The 10,387-nt window shown below is 41.5% G+C and overlaps 1 protein-coding gene across 3 annotated transcripts; it reads left to right on the forward strand.

The window, feature by feature from the left end:
- The first annotated feature begins 298 nt into the window (after positions 1–298).
- On the forward strand, positions 299–10,067 carry LOC135493986 (uncharacterized). 3 transcript variants are annotated; one of them, XM_064781701.1, is made up of 19 exons: positions 299–1,821; positions 2,076–2,172; positions 2,770–2,790; positions 3,417–3,487; positions 3,918–4,041; positions 4,300–4,374; positions 4,586–4,674; positions 5,079–5,241; positions 5,446–5,529; positions 5,892–5,956; positions 6,172–6,255; positions 6,529–6,589; positions 6,869–7,010; positions 7,284–7,399; positions 7,862–7,927; positions 8,326–8,440; positions 8,594–8,658; positions 9,139–9,234; positions 9,620–10,067. In XM_064781701.1, the coding sequence occupies exons 1-19, from the start codon at positions 1,091–1,093 to the stop codon at positions 9,905–9,907; spliced, it is 2,553 nt and encodes an 850-aa protein (XP_064637771.1). In that variant the 5' UTR covers positions 299–1,090; the 3' UTR covers positions 9,908–10,067. The 3 variants fall into 3 exon arrangements, with proteins under 3 accessions (XP_064637771.1, XP_064637773.1, XP_064637772.1); XM_064781703.1 differs by lacking the exon at positions 7,862–7,927; XM_064781702.1 differs by lacking the exon at positions 2,770–2,790.
- The last annotated feature ends 320 nt before the right edge of the window (positions 10,068–10,387 follow it).

A 10,387-nucleotide genomic window follows, 5' to 3' on the forward strand; every position in this document is an offset into this window, starting at 1 on the left:
CACGCAGCACAACGTACAAACTGTATGATATCATACTGTTAAGGTACAATCGTTCGTTCCATCCGATCGTTGTGATATCTTACACCTTTCATACTTGTTAAATGATCCTTCAAAAGCTTGACACAAAAGCAAATTCGGCGTTTTGTTCCTTTTTTTTTCGAGTGATTTGGACAAATGAATGGGAACGCCAGAAGGATATCCCCCACGGTTAACGGGACAATTAAAGACAAATATCGTATAATTGTGTGATACATGTATTCCCTTCATAAATGAATATGTAATGTAGCCGAAGATTTCATACTGTCATATGTCTTGTGCTAGCGGATTGCTCTGAAGTTGTAGCCGAGTCCGCCACCAACAGTCATATCCAGTTGTATTTTGTCATTTGGTTACCACGACCAACACGACCAACACGACCAATGGGAGTTATCTGTAGGACACGAACCATGCAAGTTTGTAGAAAGTTTTTGGCGATGACCGAGTGATGTTCTTGTCTATGCGATGAGGAACTAGCGAAGAAGCGTCATACGGTTGTTAAGTGTACAGGTCCAATTCTGGCTAAAACAAAATTCGCAAATCCTATCGAAAACTCTTTGGTTTCCTTTATATTGGATGTATATTTCAAACACGATGCAGTTACCATTATGATCTCTCTTTACTCGCGGCAGGACTGTTCAGGGGCGATGCTTCGTCGAGGGCTTCATTGGGTTCAATAAAGCAACACGATATTGAGTTTTCTATCTTGTCAAGGAACACGTTTAGTGATAACAATATTTTCCTGATAGTGGGAAGGAAATTCTTGGCAGAACAAGAACTCTCGGATCGGATTGTTGTAAGATATCACTATACGTGTAATTCATATTAAAGCTTAACATTTATTTCTTAGGTTTATAGGCTGAGAGAAAGTGAGTTATGTCGGCCTATAGTGAATCCCTCTTGGAGATAACGTTGGGTGTCCTCCTTTACGTCGACAATGGCAAATTCAGCTTTGGGAATTATTGACAATCGGAGTTTAAAATAGGATTAGCTTTGGTAAAAGCTTTGGATTTATTCTCATTGGGTTCGCCAAAGATTGATCTGAAGAGACAACATGTCGTTTGGATTAAGCACTACTCCTACATACAGGATACGGGCAATGTCGGCCAATCCAAAATTCCCAGTCAAGCCCGAGGATACTGATGATCATTGCCAGTATGCTGTGCAGATGCAGGGGAGACTGGGCCTCAAGTCCGCCATTGAACCCCGCCGAGCTCGTAGTGCCTCACCGCGCCAAAGCAGGGCATCAATCGAGATTGAAATGATGAAGATAGCAGCGCAGAGGTCGAAACCTCCGCCACCTAAAGTAGGAGCGAGGCGAATACAAAGATGCCAAAGTCAAAACATTCCACGCGACTTTAGGATAGGACAAGCAACGCCGAAAAGAAAATGCCATTCTGCGAAGAGCCTGCGATCTGCTGAACAAACACCTGCCCCTCCGAGGCGACCCAGGTCGGCGATGACTCCTTCAGCAACAGCCAGGGTCATGTCCCCAGGCAACAGAAGTACTCCGAGTTCCTCTCCGCTAAGACCAAAGACCGCATTTGCCCCGAGAATGGTGATAGGGAATTCAAGTGAAACTGTGGGCACTGATGCTGTGAGGGGCGGTGGGGCTCGGAGTGTTACTTTCTTGGATAGCAATGACTCGAGGAATGAAGATTTTCTAAGTCATCCGGCCGGCAGTGCTCGGAAGGAGTCATCAGATGTCTCCGAGCAGAAGAAGTCTGGGATTTCCGGCATGTGGTCGAGAGGAATTGACCTTGTACGAAAAAAGAGTACTTTTGGGTAAGTAGCACCCATTTTCATTCTTCATTCATTAACATTATTTTCAGATACCTCGCTCAGCATCGTCTTAATAAATGAGTTACAAGTTGCAGGTTCAAACAGATTGGCAAGAATCTTTTTGATGGAATAAATAACAAAAATAACACTCAATCTTTAAAAACACTTTTCTTACATCGAGTTTCATTTTATTCGGAAACTCCCTCGCGTGCCATGTGTTAGTTCTTCTTTACAGCTGTGGAAACTTTCCTTTACAGCGACGTGCAGCGAAAGCCAACTGGAGGTAAATTCCTCGAGTTGGTCCTGAAAATGAGGGATGGTGGTTCAAAGATAAGAAGATCACTTTATTTACGAGTAAGCAAACTAACTCACTCCAAAACTCATATAATCTTGAAAGTCGTTCATCGGAAAGAACTCTAATTTGGACCAGACCTAATTACATCATAATTTCGAGAAAAAAACTGAACAATGAGAATATTTTTATCGCTGTAATTGTATCAGAGATTTCGTGATGAACTATCACAACAAAACATATTTTCATCAGGAAATTCATCTAAAGAGGAACGTGTTTTGAGTAATAATTTAGTGCTTGTTTGCAATTAATGTGCTTTCTGTAGGAAAATAAGCAATGGTGAAAAAAGAATATATGAAACCATCAAGTGTATGATTATTTATTTACATAGCCGGTGCGGACGATACATCAGTATGTGAAAAATCGGCGATGAGCTCGTGATACATAAGTACTGTAACAAAAACTATTTTGAACTAAAAGAACTGTGTACATGTGAGTGGCCCAGTAAACAATGGGTAAACACGGAATACCTACATGTACTAAGGCAAAGACGTTTGGTGATAAGGGCTTCAGAGAGGCTGAAAAAGAGCAGGTAGTATTATACGGCTTGTCTTTATCATCATTAAGATCCAAATAATCATCAAACCCTCTTTTTGTAGACTTCGGGTGTTGGTGAACAGGTAAGCTTTTGAATTCGCAGGCATGGCGATCCCTCAATGCTTGTCCCCGCTCTATAGATGTGCCTCCTGATTTTCGGCAAGAAAGACTAAGGGACTCTGTGAACGAAACCGAAATCTCAACTTGTTTTTTTATGTTTGCTTCTTTTTGCGACGTCAATGTTAAGTTTTAAATGTCCCCCGGAAACAGTGTCATTCCAAATTGTATAGTGAAATTTCATGGACTCGCTGGCTGTTTATTGTAGGGAAACACTGAAATATGGAAAACAACCACAGCACCGGGATACTCTGTCCTAATTATCCTGGGACATCTTAAACTGTTACACTGGCTTACTCTCTGCGCAGGAGAACCTTGCTTTTATTATGTAACGATATAATCGAGTTAGTTTTTAGCAGTCAAGAATTATTGCCAAAGTGGGATGCCACGGTAGGACGCTCTCCATCTCGATATGACCTCCAAATCGGGAGGTTTGCCAGCTTCCCAATGGCCCAATAGTTCCTGACTGTTAGAGCCTTCCTTTGGTCATATAGCTTGTAGATTTGAGGCAATGAAATGTAGGAATAAACTGAAATGGATATGACTCTGTCGATTTTAACATTCGGTTTACATGTACCCGTATTTCTTTCAGCCCTTCGAACGGTTTCAACGAATGGCCCATACAGTAAAACTTATAATGAGATTCTGCATTCATCTAAAGAAGTAAGTCGTGACCTGAACCAAAAATGGCATACCCTGCAGTTAACGAAAAGTTTCAAAAGTGTTTCTGCAGTTAACCTTAAAAATTTAAAATTATTTCTGTCGAGATTTCAGGAGGCATTGATGATTACCAATAGCAAGCCTGGCTGAGTTGTGAAAGGCAACTGGTTCCGGCATAGACACATAAATTCACAACGTTTTACCGTATTTTTGAAGCAGTGTCCACTTTGGTTGTTCAGCGTCCTGCGAGAGAAAAATTTAAATGTTATTCATTCAACTGACCGTGTTTCAAATATTAAACTTTTTTTAAATCGATGGTTACTCGGACGTCATAATTGACTAACGGGTTTTTAAGGTCTGAGCACTCAAGAATCCCGAGAACAGCATCTTGAGTGCGTTGTACATGTATCATGGGCATGTTCCATTTTCACAGGTGTGCCAGCAACAACACGAAAGAGGAGTGGTCGTTCATGGAGTATCACCTGAACCTCGAGGCAGAGCTCAACCAGCTCATGGCATTCAGAATGGAGCAATTCACAAATAGAAAAACTGGGAAGGTAAACAAAGAAACAGATGCTGTGATAATTCCAGCCATCATCCATGTGCATGACCGGAACTCTTTTTATTGATGACGTCATCCCGTCTTTGCTTGCATTGGCTGCCATTGCCTCCGTATATCCTCGACCAGGATATTACATTATTATAAAGACTTTCAGGGCCTCAAGATCACCCATGAATTTTAGAAATGGTTAATTACAATGACTCATTGAAGCACTCAAACCACATGGTTATATCATATCAATGTTGTTTTGCAGGATCGAGGGTCTGAGAAGCTCAAACAACTCCTTGCACTGGAACCTGAGATGAGAACCGACAGAGACATCTACATTGTAAGTTCAGTACATGTAATAGCAAGTGTCTTTCCCTTCTCTGTTACAGATTTAGACTTTAAAAGTGTTGCTTTTTCTTTTCTTGAATTGGACAGAAATGCATGATCATTTTAAACGTGGCCGTCCAAGGACCACGTAACGAGGAACGAAGACAGCTAATGTATTTCATAAAAATTGTCAACATTAGATATAACTGTTCTGATATTTTCAGATTTCTGCCCTGATCAAGACCAACGAAGCATTCCAGGAATACCCGAACTGGATGCAGCAAAAATTATGCCGGCAATTTTATTATAGGAGGTACAATGTAATAATGGTTCGAGATGACAAATAGTGAGATTTGAACACATTTAGGCTAATGACATGTATAAGTATGATGACAACACCCGAAGACCTTCGAAACGCTGAACTGGAGTTGGTGTCATAATACTGTCATCTGTAGTGCTGGTATATTAGCGCATTTGCTTGTTTGTGAAAACATGTTTAAATGCAAGAGAGTTAAGTGACCCGAAAGTAGACTCTTCTCTCATCAATGTTTTCCAACCAAGGTACGGTTAAGAAGAAGAAGAAAAAAACAATTGCTTTTACTGCATCTTCATACGAATATTATTAGGACAATTGTTAGGACAAAGCTTTATTTTTTATAACAGAAAGGAATAATGTTGTTGTTGTTTTTTCCTGTGCATTATACTATTATATTTTAGTTTCGAAGCGCGCCGTGTGATCTACAAAGAAGGCCACGCGCCACACTACTTCTACATCCTCCTAACAGGGACGGTCATGATGAATGTCAGGGAGTACAACAAGAAGAAAGACAAGACCTTCTCACACACTATATCACAAGTCAAGGAAGGACAATCATTCGGGGTAGGTGTTGCCTTATACATGTCAGGAATACGACGTACCTTAGAGTAACCAGCCTTAGGGGAGCTGATTACTCTAAGGACGTACATATGTGGGAAGCGCCGTTGAAGATGTCGCAGCAATCAAAGCAATTTTAGCATCGGCGATACTGACACAGTCAAGTAAAAAGCACTAAATATATGTCGCTGTCGTTTTGTATCGTTTTAGGAACATGCAATGTTGGCGGATACCCGACGGGTTACCACAGCAATATGCAAAACAGACGTGGAACTTCTAGTTCTTCATCAAAGGGTAAGGCATATCAAAAGCCCGGACGGTCATTTGAATGACCTTCACAATGACCTTCAGAGCTTCTAACTAATGACATTCAGATTCCATCAATCCGGTCCCATTGTAGGCATAGGTCGTGCCTTAGACTTGGCATGAATTCTGCTGGGCTGATTTTTCTCAGTAAAGTTCTCGCGAATGTGTGTTCCAACTAGTGCTCTAGAGAGCAACGCCTGATAGACAATTGGATTAAGTGAACGTTACATGATCAGAATAATTCAAAGATAGTTGAACCAACTTGCCAAGTGTTCTCCTAAAGTGCCCGTGTTCTCATAATCCAAATTCATCTACGAAGGCTATTTAATTTTTGTTTGCTCTTTCCACAGGACTTCAACGAAATCGTCAAAATACCTTTGCAGACGCAAAAGGAGAATCACGTTCGTTACGTAATGTAAGTACTAGACCGAGTTTACTTAGGAGTCACGAGAGTCACATTTCGCGTGTCACAATCATGTTACCTGTGACGTGGATATTCGTTCATTGACATAGAAATGAAAACAACACATGATATGACAGAACAGAGCCCGGTTGTTCAAAAGCACATACTTCACGTTATCACTATAACCGCAACTACGTGAAGTATCCTTAACTCTATCTTTCTTTCAGGTCTATGGAACTGTTTCGAGATTTTCCGAGGGAACTCCTGGAAGACCGATCCAACATGCGAAATTTCTGCTACCAATACTTTAAGTACGTGCATGTGGAAGGCGTTATGATATTTAGTTTATGATAGATAGATACGCATACTAGTATTCATTGGTATCCGCAAACAGCTGAGGAAAATGAACGTCATTGCGTTAATGAAATAGTTGCGCTGTAATTGTATCATATTGACCAAACAAGTAAGTCGGACCTCACTTCTTTGATCGCCAAATAATCAGTTTGCCGTCGGGAGAAGAGATGAAAAAAATCTTTGGCTGCTTTAAAGAAATGTTAATATCGTCGATATTTCATACTTTTTAGGAAAGGAACAGTTGTAGTCAAGAATAATCGGAATTACAAATTCCTTGTCATCATAAAATCGGTAGGTTGAATGCTTACCGTCTTCACCATCTGGCATCATCATAAGTCAGTATATCGACCAGTGCAGTACCAGCGCAGGTACACGGTCCAGCAGAACGACTGCCGCGCTGACAGTCACTAGGTTTAACATTAGTCTGATTTTTGACGTCATATTGACGCATACCCAGTGAAAATCAGCGCCACTTTTTGGGGTGCCGATACCCGATTGCATTGCGTAACAGGCTTCCATTCATTGCTATCCGCCAAACTGTTTTCGCTATCATTAATTTCTTCAAAACAGGGGCGTTGCAGTATAGTCGTAGAATATAAGAATGCCCTGAAGAAGGTTATGGCAGAAATGCCGAAACTGACGGAGGAGGATGAAGAACTCTTCCCGTTGATGTGTGACAGGATAAGACACCTTTTGCAAGAAAAGGCCTCTCGTGAGTAAATTCCTGATATCCATATATAAATCGAATGGCATTCAAACATTGAAAAAAGGCTAATTACTTCGAATTGTTCATAAGTTACCACCATACTAATGGTCGAATGAGCGGGATCATCCCAGAATGCACGGATGACCGCTCACTGAATCTAAGGTAGATTGATAATGTCGCGACGGCGAACCAGACTTAACCCGAGGGTACTCATTCTGTCGATTTTCGGGCATGGGAGGCGGAAAACCGTTTTTTTCAATACTTTATCTTCGTATTCAGATATGACACTTGACCTGAAACGAGACCACGTGCGAGGTTTGATGATGAAATCGCTGATGCCCGACATGGCCGGGTTGGCCAAGAAGATAGCCTTAGAGAGGGAACGACGGAATAAGGTATGTTCAGCTGTTCCCCTTCATTCTTGTTATCTTTGTTCTTGTATTAAATCCATGCACTAGTCAGATTCGTATGAAAAATACTTCGTTTTCCTATAATCTTGATTAAAGAATATCTTCCCAATTTCCAAACCCTTAGTACTCACAATGTACATGTAGCACGTATACCATGCTCCTTTCTTCTTCTGTGGATATCTCATACCGCCCTAATTTATCCTCCTTAGGACCCGTAGAAGCTTAATTCATTCATCATCCTACGATAACTGGATATCAAAAACTGTATTTATTTTAGCAAGCTAGTATTAGGAGATAATTCGCCTGAATCGGGTCCCGGAGCAGCTCGGACAAGGTTTCATGACAACAATTCCAGACCCGTGCATGATTATACCCGTAGTTACCTTCATCCGATCACCTTACGTCCTATAACTTTCCTTTCCTCCATGTACCTCAACACTTGCACAGGGTATAGCAGACGACAATCTATGGGAGGTCCTAGACGAGACAAGAGCATCAAATGAGTTTGATAGGGTAAAATTTTGCCCGCTTACATTTTTTAGCGGTAACAGCACTCAGAAAGTTAGTTGGTTGACTGCTAGCTCGGCATCTGCTTAACTTGGCATTACCTGAGCTATTTCCTGTTATGCTGACGCCAACAACGGCTGTATTGTCTGATATGACAGATGAGGCATAGGCATGTAGTTATAGCAAATCAACTATCCACTTCAGAGATATTGGCATACATGTAAGTACTGGCTTGAACAAGGTTCCAAAGCACAATGGTACACAGGCTACTAGTGTCCTATCGAAAAGAAATCCTTGCAATCGGCCATTACAAAGCATTACAATGCTGATAATTTATTTCATTCAGTAACATAAAAAAGGTTTTTCATATCACATTTCATAATAGCGTTTTTTCATGCTTCTAGGGACTAAAAAAATTGGTAGATGAAAAGAAGGAGGAGCTGTTGACGCCGTTCAGCATCGGGGCTGCGGTTGCCAGGATGGGAGCCGGGGTGTCAGCAAGGCGCAAGAAAGAGGAAGGTTCGCAATTCCATCTTAATTTATGTTTGGTCCATTATCCCTGGCTTGTGTTGTGCGGTTGCAGTATAAAATCGAATCGAACCGGACATTTTTTAGTAATTACGTTTCAGAGTTAGGGAGTTTTCTCAAAGGGTGTATTTGGATGCATTTCAGAAGCCTCCATGGCACGGGAATTGGTACAGACAGGCAATAACCGGGGTTCGGACGCCAAGAAGGAGGTAAGCATGTGAATTTACAGTGCCGCTCAAGGACTTGTTCGAAACCCACAACAACTCTTTTCCTGGCCATACTCCACCGGGAAACCGAAGTTCAACCTGGAAGGTTGCAGAGTCTGCAGGCTAAGATCCATTGTGTTCCAAACAGGCACGGGAAGAGGCGTCGACGGTTTACGTATAAAAGTTTTTCCTGGCGATATAAAGTCGATCGAAGAACGGATCCTGGGGTTTTCAATGACATTGTACTTGCAACGACGGCCATTTGCAAAGAGTGCGAATGCAAAAGGGAAGAATGGGCTGGCTGGTCATCATCAACCCCAGCAAGGCGACCCAGACCAAATAGTTAATCCTCATATTCTGTTCTAAATATAGAAGCTACGCGAGTTCCATACATTTTGCTGCCCTGGGGTTAACCGCTACTTTATACTCAAAAAAAAATTCCTCATATGAAACTTCTCTTTCTCATTATTGCTTAAATTGTAGGAAGAGCAAGAAAATGCGAAGTGGTCGGGAATGAGCATTTACGACTTGCCAGGGGAGTATGCGAAAGTGGCCACATTGGAAGCCGGCGCCGTATTTGTATGTATTCGCGTTATGCTACAATCACCTACATGTTTTGGAAGATGCTGTTTGTGGCCAAGTTTTATAATACATACGTTAAAACTAAGGACGTCTGATGGATGTTCCCTTCAGCGAGATAAAGCACCAACACAGCTTAGTACCGATTATTACATACTCACTGGTAGTAATAGCATAGTTAGCCAATTTATCTTAGTCATATTTCTAAAATAAATTTGTGATCGCACTTCTCTTGACGGTAATTGCATTTTCTCCATATCGGACCAGTTCAAACCTTTGGCCATTGGTGATGATTGTATCATTACACTGCAGGTGCATATCGCGATTTCTATCGATCAAAGGCTTTGAATTGATGATAATGCGCACCATCTCCTTCCTTTTCCAGGGGCTAGAAACCCTATTCGACAGCGCTTCATATGAAGCCGAGCTCCCGCTGATCTTGGCCAGCGAGGGCGCGGAGTGTCTCATCATGTCCAAGAAGTTATTTCTAAACGGAGCAAACGCCCGCGTTCTGCAGGTTGTCAGTGATATGGTGGTCGGGTGGCCTTCCGTGGAGTTCGTCGGACAGAAAATCAAGGAGCAGCGGGACTGGCAGGCGTACAAGCAGTACGTCATCAAGGACGTCATGAAGCACACGCAGCGGAAATCGAGGGCTATGAGTGCTCATATCTAAGCAGGATGGACACTGATCTCAAGATGTTTATCTTACATGAAGTTGATTTTACATAAACTTGATGAAATCAACAATGACACGACAATCAGTTCCAAGAATTGGACTCAGAAATAAAACTGAGGTTACAGTTCCAGTTCCAGTTAATGTGAATGCGATCTCAAGCTGTTTAGTTTTACGTAGAATAACAAAGACAAACAGTTTGAAAGATTGGACTCAGAAATGATATTGAGGTTCGATTGAGTTTAAGATATATTCCAGGTCCATCGAGAGCCTTGTGTATATGAGTTAGATACTAGTGCATCACAATCATGTCGACTTGAAACATGCAAGAACGATTATGTTAAGTTCATCACATGCCGAATCTGCGATATGTTTTAAAGTGTATGATTTTATTAAATGTCACATAGTCGTCTTCAAATTGTGTTGTTGCGTTAAAATTTGATATCCTCTTCGCTAACCAACGGTAATACTTATAAACAG

The sequence above is a fragment of the Lineus longissimus genome, chromosome 9, assembly GCF_910592395.1.
Source record: "Lineus longissimus chromosome 9, tnLinLong1.2, whole genome shotgun sequence".
NCBI lineage: Eukaryota > Metazoa > Nemertea > Pilidiophora > Heteronemertea > Lineidae > Lineus > Lineus longissimus.